The following is an 18,120-nucleotide window of genomic DNA, read 5'->3' on the forward strand; positions in this document are numbered from 1 at the left end:
ATGTGACTGGGAAGAGGCATGGGCCATAGGATCAACAAGGCAAGGAGAGGTAGTCTGCAAAGTTCTTGGACTATTAAAATGTAGTCCATGCCATGAAAATGTTTAAGAATCCCTGAATTAGAGCATTAGCCTGCTTACCTTCAGGTATACATCCTTACCTGGTATTTTCTGTTGTAGACCTTCTTGAAACATCTCAGTCTTTTTCAAACGACATTTTCCTTCATTAAACTTAAAGGTTACACTTGTCTTGATGGTTGAGGTATCTTCTGAGAGAAACAAGAAAGTGTGACTTTCAAAGAGAAAAAGACTGAAAATACTAAGGCAATGTCAAGCAGGTCACTAAAATGACATTATAACCTGTAAAACTATCCATCACTAAAATGCTGCTTTTTGTGTGTGCAGAGCTGGCATCACTGGATACCAGTTTTCTTTGGCTGGTAAGTTAGTTCATAACTAGAACTGGAGTTAACAAGCTGTGATATATTTTATTTAACAAACCAGGAACAATAACAATCATAGGGCAAGGTCCACAGCTTCACTGAACTCAAAGGAGATACGTCAATTAACACTAGCTGAAGATCTGTCTCCCTACGCTTATCTATAGTAGTATGTTTTATAAATTTTACTATCCAACTAAACAAGCTATATATGTTATATATAGCCAAAATATTTCCACCGGGGTGCCTCAAGAGAGGTCTAAATCCTCTCAGTCCTAAATCCTCAGTCCTGCTGTTCACCTTAGCTACGGACCCTTTTCTGTATTCTCATTTGCAGGGCTCAGGAATGCAGGAGATGCTGGTGAAGCAGCGCGCAGACTTTGAGCAGGGTCACTGTGTGTGTGTTGTGCACACTCGGGTAAAGCAGAGGAAGCAAAAAAGAAGGTAATAAACTGATGGAGAGAACACTACAAAAACGGAATAATATACCCCTGTTTTACACTGCCCTACCAAAAGAGATGAGCCAAGTCATGCAGCATGTAAGTCTAGTAATTACCCAGGCAAGTAGATTCATTTGTATTTTGCTGTTTTTTCTTAAGCTGAGAAGAGCTGCCACAGGTAAGAGTGTAGGCGTCTTGCATTCCTAACAGACAGATTATACAGGCAGACGTTAAAGGCAGGATGCAGACTATACACACAGACTGGGGATATCCACACAGGTTTTAAGACATTAGTAGTGTGCTGATCTTTATTCCCTTTTTAAAAAGGAACACTTAGGTAATTTCCAAAGTCAGAGCTTGGGGTAACTACCTGCATCTTTTTAAATAATCAATGTTTTAAAAGAGGTCAGGTATAAATGTGGCTTTGCCCTCTTGTTTGTACTTGGTCCTTAACCAAAGGCCGGTCCTAGTTTCCTGTTCCCCTAGACACAGGGACTGGGAGTGCCATGCAGGCAGCATGCTCAGATGCAGAGGATGGAGTGCCTCACATTCCTGAACTATGTTGGCCAGTCATGGAATGCCACGGACAGCACTGGAATTTCTATCAAATCCTCTTCACTGAAGAAAGCAACGGTTATGATCTAGGGGATCTGAGGGTAGAGTAGTTATACAAGTCAGAAAAAGGGGGATTCCTAGGGCTCTGGCAGGGACCTGAAAATACCTACATAAACAGAAAAGGTTTCTCTTTTTTCATTACTTATTACAGGCTTTTACAAGAGTAAGTCTTGTTATTCTTAAATTCTCTACATAACAGCACATATTGAACAGCCTCATGTTTTGTTCTATTTGGACTTACCAGAAATCAAATGGACCTCGGAGGGACAGTTTAAGATGCATTTATCGCTCCTATCGCTCTTTGTACAGGACAGCAATACTTTGGGTGATATATTATCAGGCAGGGACCCCTCTATCTCTAAACAGGATAAAACACAAACACTCATAGGAGAAGTAAAACATCGGCATCCACCATACAGAGAGACAGACTTGCAGCTACATCTGCCACATAACTGGTACCAAACTGCATCCATGCAATTTACATTCTGTACAGAGAGTAGTGGGAGGGAACTAAAAAAAAAAAAAAAATCCCACATGGATCAAACACCGTGTGTAATTTCCTTTCACGTAAAACTATCCCAGCATATTTTTTCATGCAGGAAAGCACAAAAGAGAACGAAAGAATAAGCCTAGATAAAAGCACAGAAAAGAAAGCACCAAAACCCCTCAGAGTATCTCCTGTTTTTCACCTGTTTCAACCATGGCTATCATGTCTGACTAAAAAGTAAAGCAGAAATCTAATGAAGGAAATAACGATCCATGCTGATTTGTTGGATGGATCAAGATTTTCAGCATTGCCTTGAGCTGCATAGCTTTCAAGCACACCCAAAGTATAAATACGTCTTCTATGCACCTTACCGACACAGTCCTTTTTATTCCAGTGTAATCTGTGGCTGGAATGACACTGACAGTCATAATCCCCCAGTGTGTTCACACAGGTCTGCTGGCAGCCTCCATTGTTGATGCTACATTCATTAATATCTAAAGAGGAGGGAGAAAAAGGCCTTTTAAAAATATTAATCTAGTATCATTTTCACACAGTGCTGAAATCATACAAACGCTGCTCTGTATCATTTGGATCTGATTCTATGGGCAACTTTTGAAAATCGGACCCTATATGCATCTGCATTCCCTACCACCCTTTGGCTGGTCAAAATGGTTTAGTTGTGTGTTAAATATGCTGCAAATTGACTGTTACAAACGTTCCAGCCTCAGCAATGTGTTTCAAAAGTTAACAGTGTATTGTTTATGGTTATTTATTAAGTTTGGAACAAAATCAGACAGTAACATACAAGATTCACACTGACCATTTTTCTTAAACGTTCAGATGCATAAATATGTTGCAATACATTTTATCTCACTGTTAATGAGTACACGAGGGCAATACTCTGCCGCATATCATTACCCCTTTAGGCTGAGTTCTTAGCCAATATTCAGGGCCTTGACAGGTTGCTTCCATTAGGGTGAGAAATCAGTTGTACAAGTCAGGTAGTTTTTTGTGTATCCATGCAATCCTGTTTAATTATAAAGAACATACACAAAGCCTTGTTTTCCTGAACATAGGGGGTAAGGATAGGAGGATGTTGGACCTCAGTTTCAGTGGGTTTAGAACCTGGAGCTGTAGGAGCCCTGGGTCTCTGATACTCCCTTGTCACCACCAAAGGAGATAGATGAAGATACCTCACCGATCCTGAAAGGTCAGGCTCCACAGGAAGACCTACCAGAATGCCCAAGGTGTGTGGTTGCCTGATTGGTTAACGCCCACTACTGAAGCCAGGAAGTGACCTTTATGGGCTGTCCGAGCACTGTGCACAGTCTCTCTCTGTTGCTGCTGCCTCAGACTCTGCTGTTGCCTGTCTCCTGTGATCCATATCCAACTCCCGCTCCCAGCTCCTGCTCTGCTCCTGTACCTGCCCCTGTCCTCGGTTCCTGCCTTGCTCCTGCTCCATGCCTAATCCTTGCCTTGTCTCGGCTCCTGCCCTCATGTTTCACTCCCGAACATTGGCTACCAGTTCCCAGTTCCAACCCTGGCTCATCTTCTGGCTACCAACTCCGACTTGATTCCTGATTCTGAGTCTGGCTCTGATCCTTGGCTAAACTCCCAACTCCAGCTCCACCCTGACCACAAGGTCTGATCGCCTACACGCTGGTTCCTAAGACACTGGGTGCAACACCAAGCAGTTTCCTGACTCGTGATTCCCAGACAGTCGTGTGACCCAGGTCCCAAGGAGCTCTGTCTCTCTGCTCTCTCTCAGGGTCATGCTCACAATTGCTTCTCTCCCACTCCCTTTCTGTGGGCTTACTGCAGCTTTCTGCCACCAGGATTTCAACAATTTCCACCCCACCATCAACCTCAGCCTGGACCAGTCCACACAAGAGGTCCACTTCCTAGACACTACAGTGCGAATAAGCGATGGTCACATAAACACCACCCTATACCGGAAATCTACTAACCGCTATACTTACCTACATGCCTCCAGTTTTCACCCAGACCACACCACATGATCCATTGTCTACAGCCAAGCTGTAAGATACAACCGCATTTGCTCCAACCCCTCAGACAGAGACAAACACCTACACGATCTCTATCAAGCTTTCTTACAACTACAATACCCACCGGTGAAGTGAAGAAACAGTTTGACAGAGCCAGAATAGTACCCAGAAGTCACCTACTACAGGACAGGCCCAACAAAGAAAGTAACAGAACGCCACTAACTGTCACCTACAGCCCCCAACTAAAACCTCTCCAGTGCATCATAAAGATCTACAACCTATCCTGAAGGACGATCCCTCACTCTCACAGACCTTGGGAGACAGCCCCATCCTCGCTTACAGACAGCCCCCAACCTGAAGCAAATACTCACCAGCAACCACACCACACAACAAAAACACTAACCCAGGAACCAAACCCTGCAACAAACCCCAGTGCCAAGTCTGTCCACATATCTATTCAAGGGACACCATCATAGGACTCAGCCACACCATCAAGGGCTTGTTCACCTGCACATGTACCAATGTGATATGTGCCAGCAATGTCCCTCTGCCATGTACATTGGCCAAACCGGACAGTTTCTATGCAAAAGAATAAATGGACACAAATCTGACATCAGGAATTATAACATTCAAAAACCAGTAGAACACTTCAGTCTCCCTGGACACTCAATAATAGACTTAAAAGTGGCAATTCTTCAACAAAAAAACTTCAAAAACAGACTCCAACAAGAAAGTGCAGAACTGGAATTAATTTGCAAACTGGACACCATCAAATTAGGCCTGAATAAAGACTGGGAGTGGATGGGTCACTACAAAAACTAATTTCCCCCTGCTGATACTCACACCTTCTTGTCAACTGTTTGAAATGGGCCCCCTTGTTTACATTGGCCTCATTAGCACTACAAAAGTGATTTCCACTCCTTCTTGTCAACTATTGAGAACAGCCCACTTCCACCTTAATTGAATTGAACTAACCCCCCACTTGGTAAGGCAACTCCCATCTTTTCATATTGAAAAAGATGTGTATTTATATCTCCCTACTGTATGTTCCACTCCATGCATCCAATGAAGTGGGTTTAGGCCATGAAAGCTTATGGCCAAATAAATTTGTTAGTCTCTAAGGTGCCACAAGGACTCCTCATTGTTTGCGCTGATACAGACTAACATGGCTACCACTCTGAATAATATACAGGGAAGCCTTTTAGTAACAGACACCAAAGGGACTGCTATTTTTCTCTGTTATAATGGGTGGTCACATAATGATGTACAGTTAATATGGAGGAACTTTTGTGAGGACTGATATTCTGCTGGCCATAAATGGGTTTCACTGCATATGACACAACACAGTATCCTGCAATATCCTGAACAAACCTTATTGAATTAAGTCAAAACTCACTGATTTTAGGAGTTTATTCTATTAAAAGTGCCAATGATTACATACTATTGAGGGACTGTATGCATTTCCATGGGGGGAAGGAACCACAGCACTCCATGAAGTAAAAGCAGTGGGAGATGGTGAGGCAAATTCACAAAGGTTGAATCATGTCAGAGGGCTACCACCACTTGGCAAGAGACTCACATGGTTCAAACTGGATTCTCCAGAGAGCAGCAGACAAAAGGATTTTTGGATAAATAGCCTGAATTAAAACTAACTCAGACCCTTCTTTCTGATCCAGCAAATGGACAGGACCTCGGTCCAACGAGGATCTCCAATCCTTAGGGAAGGGTTGGAAGGATTTGAGCCCAGTGAGGCCCCATAAGACTTGGGTGATGGTTTTCAGCTAAAGCTCTGATGAACCTGTGCCCACAGGGAAAAAACCCTATCTGGCACTGGAAGGACTCATTACCAGCCAGAGCTCTTATTGGAGTGTGGGGTGATCTCTGGTGAGCTTATTGGCATCCATGTAAATTCTTCTATTGTTTAAATATGTTTTCTCTGTGATGCTTTTACCTTAAGAATAAACGGGCTTGCTTAGAAAGAGCTGTGTGGTAACTTAACTGTGTCGATTACACCGTGTCCCATTTCTGAGGAGAGAAGTGAAGCAGGCCTGCTTAGGCAGCCTGTCTTTTGCTGGGGAGGTCACAGTATAGTCAGGGAACTGTTGGGCCTAGAAGTACCCCATCAGAAGGGAGAGAGATGCAGGTCTCCCCTCAAGAGAGGCAATGGCTGCAGAGTTGGAAGCCTGAGAGCGAGTGCCCTGGCTGGACCACAGAGGGGAAATACAAGTGAAACTGCTCTGAACTTTGATAGCAATGTTGTCATATTTTTGTCTCTCTCTAGCTGGGTTCAGTAGAGGTAGAGGTTGGAACAACTACACTCAAAGATGTTAAACCAAAAAGTCTTAATTGGCATGTTTGCAGCATGCAGCTCCTAGGAAGCCAGGTGGGTAGTCTCACCTTGTGCTGGCTACTCTCACTGTCATTATTCCCAATGCTATATATATTTTTTCTCTGCCCGATGCAAACACAGGTCTTCCCACCTGATCTCTAACATGCACTGCAGAATCACATGCCATACCTATGAAACACATTTCTCTTAGGCCTTCATTCTTCTCCCATTGACTTGGGTGGCACAGGATCAAACCCATAAACAGGAGTTTCTGTGTGAATGGTCAAGTGAAGCTATTTCCTGGAAGTGATTCCACTCTCACTGGAGCAGCATCTTTGTGAGTTTCCATAACAGCAGTGTTCATCCATTCTCCTGTGTTCCCTGTTCCCACTCCACAGGGTAATGATGTGACCGCCTACCCTGAGTCAGGGGTGCATGTAGGGTGACCAGATGTCCCGATTTTATAGGGACAGGCCTGATATTTGGGACTTTTTCTTATATAGGCACCTATTACCCCCCACCCTCTTTGTCCCGATTTTTCACACTTGCTATCTGGTCACCCTAGGTGCATGGTACCTTACTACCAGTCAGTATGAACAGGGGTGACAGAATCAGGTCCCATGTTAATAGAAGGATGTTCATATAAGACTGCATTAAATACAAAGGGGAAATTAATTTGGTCCTTTTGTCCACATTGCAAAACTACCACAAAACTGATTATCTGTCTCTGCTCAAACAAGGTCTAGGACTGGAATGGCAGAGATGTTGCAGGTCAGGAGGGGAAAATGGCAATACTGCGTGGGGAAGTCTGCACAGCAACTGCCTTCATTACACAAGACAAAAGCCAACTGTGATTAGTCCCTCATATTAATAAGCAATGAGGTTGGGATTTTCAAAGGAGACCTCGGGAGTTAGATGCCCAAATCTCATTGAAATGGGTGCTTGGTATCTAATTCCCTTAGGCTCCCCTGAGAATCTCAGCCTAAATTCATCCCCATGGTTAGAAACACCCAATATGATGCAAAGAAGAATTGTGAACATGACAACGTATTTGCATCATGGTCCCCAAGGTCAATCCTGCACATTCTGCCTCATATTCACATATGCATATCATTGAACTGAATTCATATATATAGTCATATAAGATCTTGCCCATGTTTCACATGAAAATAGCTTTGTTTTCATTTAGTGTCAAATAACTCAGGCTGCTTCATACGAATGTTCTGCAAGTTTCCTTGCTTCAGATGTCAGATCAAGGTCCATGTCAACATATTGGTCTCTTTCACTTAGGGTTTCTTTGGAATCAGAAGTAAACAATTTAGGGCCAAATTCTTAGCTGGTATAAACCAGTGTAACTCCATGACTATAGTGGAGCTACGCCATCTTAGACCAGATGAGGATCTGGCCGTTAGGCTTGTTGGTAATGTGTATTTATTCTAAAGGAAGCCTGCAAAATACTTAACATCATAATTCATTTGAAGCCTTTTCTTACAAGTTTTCAATTAGCGTACAGAACTCCACATGAAATCAATGGGAATTTTTCATGTGGAAACACTGTTGGATCATGGCCTAGAATCTATGTGTGGAATGCATCTGTTTGTTCTAATGGTCCCTGTTGCTTTCCAATACATAGATGGTGGGGGTGGGAGGGAAATCATTTAAGCAAAAAGACATAGTCAAGGATTGTGTTTCATTTTTGGATGGGCTCCCCTTTTGAAAAACTGCCTGGAAAAGACAAAGGATAAATTTGCTGTACAGGGTTTTAGACATATGGATCCCATTGATGTTAATGAGCGTTGCTCCTTCACTCTGACAAACATATACACTAGTATCTTTTTATACTCACCTCCGCGTTGCTCCTGCACTCTGACAAACATATACAAGAGTATCTTTGTATACTCACCTCCACAATGCGTGAAGCCATAGAGAGTGTATCCTTTGTTACAACTACACTCAAAAGAGCCTGGATGATTGATGCACGTATGGTCACATGTCCTTTCAAAAGAACATTCATCAATGTCTGTAATTTTTAAAAGGATACGTTAGTGTCTCTTGGCTTGTCAAGGAAGCATTTATAAGCTAGCAAAGTTGGATGTAGAGACACACAGCTTTATATGACATAAGCGAATTCTTTTAAAGCCATTAGTCTGTAACATATTGAAGTAACAACTTTTAAGCGAGCAGTTAGTTTGCCAAGTAAGACATTTCTTGGCAAGTGAGTAAACGAGGTTATATTTTTAATAGTAATGTTTAAAATAAATATCTGCAAAGTTCTCTTCACTGCAGAAGACTGTCGGCGGAAAAAAAAATGCTTCTGCAAGGAAAGGCAACGCAGAGTCAGCAGGAAAAATATTTTCAAAGTAACTTTCTGTTTCCTTCTGCCTTTGACAAAACTGAGAGGCCAAATATTTACCTCAACTGTGCATGCGCAGTGCTTGTTTTAGATCTGTGTTCGGCCCCTCACCTAGCAACTGAAATACCTCTCCCAAAGGCAATAAAGGACAGGAAGTGTTGGGAATTCATGCAGGTGAAAGGCATCAGACTGGTACCCCTAGAAACCCAAATGCTCTCCTTTGCTATACAGAGCATGGGCTTCTGCAGAAGCTTCCTCCACCCAGCCCAAGCAGTGTGTCTCAGTGCAGCTTTGAAGGGACCATCACGTGGATCTATTCTTCTCTTTGTGGAACACCACTGGATACATCTATCAGTAGGCCATAGATGCATTACACTGCACATCTTGGGCTTAAGCTTTGTATGCCTTAAGCCTTTGTCTTTAATGCTGGCTAGAATGTCTGCTTCATCCAGCTGAATTTTTCCTGGGCATTTTAATCATTTTGAATATTGTACATCTTACCTAAAAAAGCAAATTCAGTGTAAAGGCCCAGTTCTGCTCTCACTGAAGTCAATGGCAAAGTTCCCATGGATTCCATGGGCAGCAGGATCAGAGGCCCTAAATGTTTATTATATTATCATCAAAAATACTCTATGTTGCTATAAAAAAATATTAAACATAATGAGGCTTATTCTGTTCCCATAGAAGTCCGTGGCAAAACTCCCATTGACATAGATGGAAACAAAATTGGAGTCTTACCCCAAATTTGCTCTTTAAGGGATCAGGCCCAAATCAAGCTACATCAAGTTTACAATGTTCTAGAAGTGACAGAAAAAACATAGACAAAAGGAGATATAAATCCTTAAAATATACATTCATAAACAACTTCCATCAGAAATCTTGGAAATCCTACATTTCTCCGGCAAGTTTGCTTTGCATAAATATTTGTCCTGTTAAGTCTGACCTAAAAAAAGATTAGAAATACCCACACTGGAGTGAAGTTTCTTTCTTGATAGTTCCATTTTCTGCCAATCTCTATTATTTTCAGATAACCATTCAGCATACAGTGAACAACCTTTCAAACAAATCTCCCACTCTGATATCATGGCAAAGGCTTTGATTTTTAACAGCAACTTTAGAAAGAAGAAATCCAAAGCATGACAATCACTCGGGAGTCTACCAGCACCTCATTACTTCAGTAGGTATCCAAGCCAGTCTTATTTATTTTACTTTTTTTTGTCTCCCCATGCACATACCTTGACAAGACTTCTCATCGGTCAATAATTTAAATCCTTTTTTGCAGCTGCAATCAAAACTGCCAACAGTGTTTTTACAAAAATGATCACAGCCTCCATTGCTGGCCTGGCATTCATCAATATCTGTAATAGAAAAGTGATTAGCAAAGAAAAGGAACATCTTTGGTGTCCTTTCGTTGGTAGATCCCAAAGACATATACATGTTCTATGCATGAAAAAGCTGGACATGACTGGAAAGTTCATGTTCTCTGAAGGGAGAGTCCTGAACAAGATTCAATAACTAAATCACCTTGAACTTCAGGAAAATTCAGATTCAGAAATGATCTTTGCAGTTCAGGCCCATTTCTGTATTATTTCCTTTAATCTAATATATTGCTATCAAATTCACATTCACTTGAGCACACACATACAGAAGGGCTCTTTCTTATCTCATATGATTAGAGAAGATAAAGTCATTCATCCTTCTGGAAAGCCCTTAGAGCCTTAAACTAAGCTTTTCTCTTTAAAGGTCTTAACTTTTTAAAAATTCTCTCTCTTCCTCCTCCCCAAAGTGCTTCAGTTACAGACAGAAGAGACCTATTGGGTCACCTTACCCTGCCCACGCCCGTGTCAGATTGTTGAGTTCTTTGTCTAATTCTAAATGAGTCAAGCAAAAGGGACTCCATCACTTTGCTTGGCATGAGTCTAAAAGACCTCACTCTTGGGAATTTTATTCTAACATGTGACTTACATTCTCCTTTGCTCGTTTTCAACACTTTATTTCTTGTTATATCTGCTTGCCCCAACATAAATAATTCCACACCTATCTTCATATTTAAACCTTTCAAATGCTTGTTATAATATCAGGCTGACAGTCTGATCCTCCATGGAGATATACGCCTGCAATAGCCTGGATGCATGCCTTGGCTGGTGGACTAGAGGCTACATTTACCTCCATTGTACCATCAGTGCATTGCTACCTCCTGATTAGAAAAAGAGGCCATACTGGAGATCGGAAGGGTGTCAAAGGCAAAGCAGAGATACTTTGCACTCACATGCTCCATATCTAGGTCTGGTGCAACAGGGACCATGTGCAAGGGGACTGTGCAACTCTCCCTGCCTTCCGTGTTTCCCTCGTGCTCTCCAATGCCCAGGTAGATACACATTGGCTTTTTCTCAGGAATGTTTCAACTAGTTTCCCTTTGAGATTAGTGCACTTGCTGCTAGGTGTTTATACAGGTATGTTTCCAAAACTGCAAAATCTACCTTTACATGTCTTCCCATCAAACTGGAGTGTAAATCCGATGGGACAGCTGCAGTGAACTCCAGTCGAGGTGTCTTTGCAAGTGCGGTCGCATCCACCATTATTTACAGCGCACGTTTCTAACACAGAAAAAATAAAGCTAACATTTGTACAGAAATGTTGTAAGGGAAATAAAGTAGCATGTGGTGCGAGCAGTGGCCCACTCCATTTCTATTCAGCTATATTGTATATTTAGAGAAGGAAGAAAATATCTACATTCCTTGTATCTTTGCCTGTCTGCCTAATTTATGCATGTACCAGTTTTAGCAAGATGTCTGGCTGGAGATAGGCAACCACCATCCCTCCCCAAGCCACCTCCAACTTGCTGTGAGGCTTCCTCAAGGGTCTGTCCTTCTCTTCTCCCTGTATACCTTATCTTTGGGAAATTACATCCATAAACACAAATTAAGCTACCATCTCTATGCTCTCTCTCTGCTCCAGACCAGTCTCCTTCTGCCCAAATTAAAATCTTGGCCTGTTTCTCCAATATCTCCTCATGGATGCCATCAGCTCAAATCAACACGGCTGATAAAGAATTCCTAATCCTGCTCCCTAAAACTCTCTCCGCCGCCTTCTTTCTCAATCCCTGTAGAGAACATCACCATCCTACCTGTCAGTCTGGCCAGTAACCTGGGCATCATCTTTGACCCTGCTTTACTTCCACAAATCTAGGTGTCAGCAATCAGGGCCTGCAGCAGAGCCAGTCTCCCAACAAAATGATCACAGCTGGCCCGACTGATTGGAAGAATCAATCGATTGACTTTTAAGACCAGCAGCAGATCAGTGGCTGCTCCATGGTTGCAATAGCTCCTGTGCCTGCTGGTTCCCAGCCCTGTTCCTGCCTCACCTCATCCAGGTAACCAAGTTATGTCTCTTGGATCTAATTCCTGACCCCTGAGTTCAGCTCTGACTGTTGGCTCTGGCATCTGGGAGCTGAAGAACACCTGCAGTCTGCCAAAGAACCCCATAAACACCATGCAGACGAAGACTATCAGGCTGACCCCAATCTGGCTACAGGGGACAAAGTGTGGCTCTTGACCAGAAACTTAAATCAAGCCACCCATCCACCAAACTAGACTACCAATACCTGAGCCCCTTCAAGATTATAAAATGGGTGAAGCCAGTGGCCTTCGGATTATAGATGCCCAAGTCCTTAAAGATCCGTCCTGTCTTTCAGATCTCACTTTTAAAGCCCTATATCAAGAACCCATACCCAAACCACTTCAATCCACCACCCACAAAAGTCCACAGACAGGAAAGTACTTGGTCCACTGGATCCTCAACTCTCAGTGAGTGAGGGGAAAGCTCCAGTACTTGGTGGACTGGGAAGGGTACGCTCCGGACAAGCAGTCTTGGGAAGCAACAAAGAACATCTATGCCCTGGACCTATTATGAGAGTTCCATTGGAAGTACCCTGAGAAACCAGGACCCAAGTCCCCAGTGAGGCACCTTCAAGGAGGGAGTATTGTCAGGAATCAAAGTTTGCAGCACAGTCGGTCTGGAAGCAGGGCCTGCAGCAGATCCAGTTCCTGGGCAGCCTTGCCTCCTTCCAGGTAACTCAGTTCTGATCCTTGGCTCTGATTCCTAACCTCTGACTTTGGATTTGCCTTTTTGCTCTGGCACCTGGTTCTGGCATCTGGGCTCCGACTCCTGGGTCCAGCTCTCACCCTGGGCTCCAATTTCTGGCTACTGACTCCTGTTATAACCACTAGGAGTGACTTGTGCTCTGATCATTAGATCTACTCCGACCACTAGGCACAACCACCTACTCCCGGTCAAAGACATCAGGCTATGTCTAATCCTGCCATTTCTTCCTGCAGAACATCTCTAAGATATGGTCTTTCCCATCCATTCACATAGCTAAAATTCTCATCCAAGCTCTCATTATCTCATGTCTCAATTACTGCAACATCCTTCCCTCTGACCCTGACAAATGCAATCTTGCCCTGCTTGCATCCATTCAAAATGCTGCTGCAAAGAATCTTCCTAGCTCATTGCTTTTCCCATGTCATCCCCCTTGTCTGCATTCTTCCATTGGCTCCCCCATCTCTATTCTATCAAACATAAACTGTTTGTCTTCACTTTCAAGGCCCGTCACAGCCTGTCCCCACCCTACCCCTCATCTCTCATTCGGCATCGAAAAGTTGACTCCTATCTCCATCGCCCACTTGAATTTTCAGACAAGCACCTTTGTGCTTTCTCTCATTCTGCCCTGGACAGTTGGGAGGAACTCCCCATAAACATCTACAAAGCTACCTCATCATCAACCTTCAAAACCCTCCTCAAAACTCTCCTTTGCCGTGATGCTGACAGACAAAAACAAAAAATACCCCACATGACAACAGTTGTGCTCAGACCATTGCTAATCATACTTACCATCTTATCTCATTGTTTCCTTGTATTCCACCATTGATTTGTCTCTAGCTATCTGTTGCCTCTTGTCTGACACTTACATTGTAATTTCTTTGGGGCAGGGAACATCTTTTTGTTCTGGATTTGTAACACACACATCACAATGGGGTTCACTCCTAGGTGTTCCGGTAATATAAATAATAATAATAAGCTCCTTAGCACAGAACAGAGGAGACCGCCCTTCTCCACTGCTAGCCAGCTCCACAGCATGGGTGTGGGGAATGAACTTCTCTCATCTCCCACTGATCTTAACCGGACTGTTGGGAGCGCAATACTTTTAAAAATCAGGCTGCTTATTTAGGTGCCTAAATATGGATTTCGGAGCCTAACTTTAGTCTCCGATTTTTTAAAGCTTTCACCTCTGCCTCTACTACTTTGAGGAGGCTGCCAGCAGGAATAGTAAATGATCAGTGCCAGCTGTGGAGATGCTTTTGTGACCCAGATATCTGTTCACTTGGAACCGCACTGAGATCACAGGGACTTGTTCCATAGTCCCCTGGATACACCTTTGCATTAAACAGACTACAACTAAAATTAGTTCGTACTGAAACATTTCAGGACAGGGACGATGTGTGGCACTTCCCTAGGAGAGGAAAAAAAGTGAAGCATTGGAAATTTCTTGTTGTACTGTGGGAATTTGCTGCCCCCCCCAACTCCCTATCAGCTACAAAATCGAGGTGAACTCCAACTCCAAACAAACCTGTCCTTACAGTCCATTTAACCCTTCAGTACAAAGAGACACACACGGGGAAAAATAGTGCATCTTATTGTTAAAGGGACAAAACAAGTTTAGAGGATACTGCGCCTGATTCTCGTCTTCCATACACCAGATTTATACTGTTGTAACTATCTACCTCAGGGAACCAGTTAAAATACTGGAGGTCCATTGACCTACTTACAACATGGTTAAAGACTGTAATATAGATGGAATCTAACCATGCTCCCATTGCTGAATTAAAACCTTGGACAGTCGCAAACTTTAGCCCATATACAAAGATAGAGCTAGGTCCCGTCCACACTACAATTTATCTCTATGGTGACTGGGTCCCCTAACTTAGCTAGAGCTGTAAGGTCAGGGACCCCAAGTAGAGAAGAAGAAGAATTATATGAAAGTGGTTAACATTCTGGGAAACATCTAAAGAGACTAGAACCCTGCTTTCCACCAGGAGTTGGTTGTTCACAGTGCATGTCTCAGAGGTAGGAAGGATAGTCTCGTTGAAGCACTGGACTAGGACTCACGAAACCCAGGGTCAGTTTCCAAAGTTTCAGTGGGACTTTGGGCCAGTCCCTTAAATCCCGCTGTGCCAATCAAAGTGGCCAGTACCAAAGAGTTTAAAGGTTTTGCATTTAATCTGACTCTAAAAGAAATCATCTGACTAGGAGTTTGGTGAGTTTTATATTCAAGCTCTGAATAGCAGAATAGTCATAGATTGGGGAACTCAGTAGTGACAGCATAGGTAGAGAGCAGGTTTCTTGGCTCTGGTTCAGCTCATACTGCTATACATCTCAAATACTATACATGGTTACTTATATACTATAGGGACATAGCCTTTCCTTATAGGTGAGCGAGCATCCATTGAGTTCAATGGGTAGTGCATGTCTCTCCAAGGGCAGACTTCAGCCCATAGTCACAATAGCTATGTTCAATGACAGCTACCCAATACAGTAAGGGTTCACCATGTAAGAATAGTTAAGAAACCCTACAGCAAAACAAGATGGGCACTTTTACCCATGATCAGCCGCCGCTTTACTCGCTTATCCACATCAGCTCCCGCTGTGGCATTGCTCTCAGAGATCTCAGCTACAGCCTCCTCTCTTTCTGTAATGCAAGTACATGGGGAGTAAAAAATCAGTGAGTGGTAGTGCGACGGTTGGTACCTAATGCAGTGGCCAACTATCTTGTACGACATTCCTTTTGAAATCCAATTCTAAAACAAAGCTAAGCTCTACAATTAGTTGAATCATATATCATAAGCAGAAACAGTCAGAAATAAACACTTAAAAACAAAAAAAAACCTATTAAAACTCCCCAATTAAAAACTTCATAGCTCTTTTTCTTGTTTTGTTTTCATTTGCTTTTCAAAGACCCATGTGTTCACCTCAGAAATCTTAAAACATAGTAGCTGTCGTGAACAGAACAACAAAAGGGTTAATCAGAGATCAGATGCTACATACCAGTGTCCTGCCATCCTGATCACCCACTGGCTAATGAAAGAGATGACTAACTGTGGCTGGGTTTTTGTTTTTAATCAATGGTCAGAGACCGGTCATCAAAGCATTTGTGTTCATCCACCAAAGCATTTCTTTACATAAGAATGGATGCCTTTCTAACAGATATGCTTTAGTTCAATCGGATGTTATAGGTTTGATGCAGGAATTGCTTGGTGAAGTTCTTGGGTTATACAGGAAGTCCAATTAGATGATCCTAGAGGTCCCTTTTGGACTCTACGAATCTATGAAAACTTAAGAAAATGGAAAGGAATTGTCCCCTGATTAATAGCATGTGTGATGCTTCACAGGTACCAGAACAAAATATACTTAAAAACAGAAGTTCTTTTTTTCTTTAACATTCTGGGCCAGTTCTTCTGTGCTTCTCATGCAATCAGAAAGCAGCCTGTAAGGTGGAGAGTCCATTAACATAGGGTAACCTCCATGGGATGTAAAGCCAGCACAATCAGCTCTACACCACCTTCTTCTGGCCTTTCCTAGTGCTCAAGTGCTCCCCAGATAGCAGAATGCTCCGCAAGGGATTTCCTGCAGGCATCACTTAGAGCAGCCCTAAAGTTTCTCTAAGTAATGCCAGGGGCCAAACTGGATCCAAATTCAGAGTCGGGGGGAGCAGAAATGTGACCTAGAACCACTTTTCCTTCACACCTAAGTCTTGTGTCAAGCACGGGTTGGCGAGACCCATAGATCTGGCCTATGCTTTCAAAGATCTTGTCGTTTTGGCCTCTATGCAATTTTTCAGCAATATAACTGGAACATATTACTCTGCAGAAATGGTAACATTTTGAAACTCATTTACATGTGAGTCATCAACAGAAAAGAATTCATCCACTGCTTACTGACCAAGGCAGGTTTTCCCATCTGAGTGCACTGCGTACTTTGGGTGACATCCACAAATGGGCCCATCATCGGCATCCTCACAAGTATGCTGACACCCACCATTCCCATGATTGCATGTCACTGGAAAGAAAACATACAGTGGAGCCTCAAATTTCAGATCACTGCACAGGGCTGAATTTACCCTTCTCAAGTGTGAATGTTAACATGACTCCCAAACTAGAGCTTTCAGTACTAATTGATGGATTTGCACAATGACATTCTGAAAACCCACTATTTTAATATGATATTTCACTTCATCAAAAACATACAGTCTAAATATTGTATCATCCTAGCACATCCATAGATACAACTGCCAAAATTAGTGACCAACTGCGGAAATAATAGAATTCTATTTGTTCCCTTTAAGGATCAGTATGAATTTGTTGCATACAAATGCAGTCCCTCTGGTTCCTGGCCAGTTCAAATCCAGGTCTGCATTCACATGCCACTCCTCCTTTCGGTGCTTCTCTGCAGATATGGGCACAGCCATGGTCTTTATTCATGCAGCTCATGCCATCTGCAAAACAGTACAAATATCACAGATCATCAGTATCCTCAGTGTCTTCAGATGCAGGTAACAGTTCAAATACAAACATTAGCCCAACTGTAAGTAAACAGCAGACAACTTGTACCTCTTGAAAGAATTTCCTGTAACTGAACAAAAGGAAAAAAGTATCAGCTGATATACAAGAAATAAAAAGAACCTGATACTGCTAAAGGCTAAGCAAATGGCCTGCAAGGTGATTTCCCTGCTCCTAATCCATTGTCTGTTTGTGTCTTAAGGTCTCCGGGGCAGGGATCTTCCATCTCTGTGTTTGTACAGCACCCAGTACAATGAGACCCCAACCTTCATTGAGGCCTTTGGGTGCTACCATAATATAAATATTTATTAGTAATAATAACTCCTCCTCTTCCTCCCACATATTTTAATAGGAATTGAGAGATAATCAGTACCTTGCAGGACCAGGCACTAAGGCTGTCATTTCCCCTTTAGTCGCCCCATAAAATAGCAAAATGAGCTGTTGTGAGGCAAGGGAATGTCCTCATTTATTCAGAGACATACAAAATTCAAATGCTTCTTCTCACATCTTTTCAAATTACTGGCCTTGATCCATAGAGTCACAGAGCCACATTTTCTTTGGTGGTTATCAGCGGACCCAGCAGTCACACATACCGTACCCATGGGCAGCAAAGAATTTGCTGTTTTGGGAGCATCTTAACCTTTTCTGACATCTACTGGATTCTTTCTAATTCCAACCCGTACATTTTAACAACACCTCTGGAGAGTCATCATGATGTTTTATATACAACTGCACCTCTGTGCTGTGTCTCTCACTTGCTGAATAGAATGTAGTACAAGCAAGTGCAGTCTGGATCCAAATGAATAGAGTAATGTGACATTAGTTGACTTTTTCTTCT

The 18,120-nt window shown here is 42.7% G+C and overlaps 1 protein-coding gene across 5 annotated transcripts in view; it reads right to left on the bottom strand.

The window, feature by feature from the left end:
* The window catches only part of SCUBE2 (signal peptide, CUB domain and EGF like domain containing 2), a 63,897-nt gene that overhangs the window by 26,664 nt on the left and 19,113 nt on the right, over positions 1–18,120 (bottom strand). For 4 of the 5 annotated variants that reach the window (XM_048854876.2, XM_075129402.1, XM_048854874.2 and 1 more), the window contains 10 exons: positions 17,093–17,218; positions 16,666–16,782; positions 15,326–15,415; positions 11,148–11,264; positions 9,903–10,025; positions 8,218–8,334; positions 2,351–2,473; positions 1,734–1,850; positions 994–1,080; positions 159–266 (listed from right to left, as the gene is read on the bottom strand). In XM_048854876.2, coding sequence (XP_048710833.1) covers positions 159–266; positions 994–1,080; positions 1,734–1,850; positions 2,351–2,473; positions 8,218–8,334; positions 9,903–10,025; positions 11,148–11,264; positions 15,326–15,415; positions 16,666–16,782; positions 17,093–17,218 — 1,125 coding nt within the window. The remainder of the gene's footprint in view (positions 1–158; positions 267–993; positions 1,081–1,733; positions 1,851–2,350; positions 2,474–8,217; positions 8,335–9,902; positions 10,026–11,147; positions 11,265–15,325; positions 15,416–16,665; positions 16,783–17,092; positions 17,219–18,120) is intronic. The other variant, XM_048854873.2, reaches the window with a different exon arrangement.

Source organism: Caretta caretta, chromosome 6 (genome assembly GCF_965140235.1).
Source record: "Caretta caretta isolate rCarCar2 chromosome 6, rCarCar1.hap1, whole genome shotgun sequence".
NCBI lineage: Eukaryota > Metazoa > Chordata > Testudines > Cheloniidae > Caretta > Caretta caretta.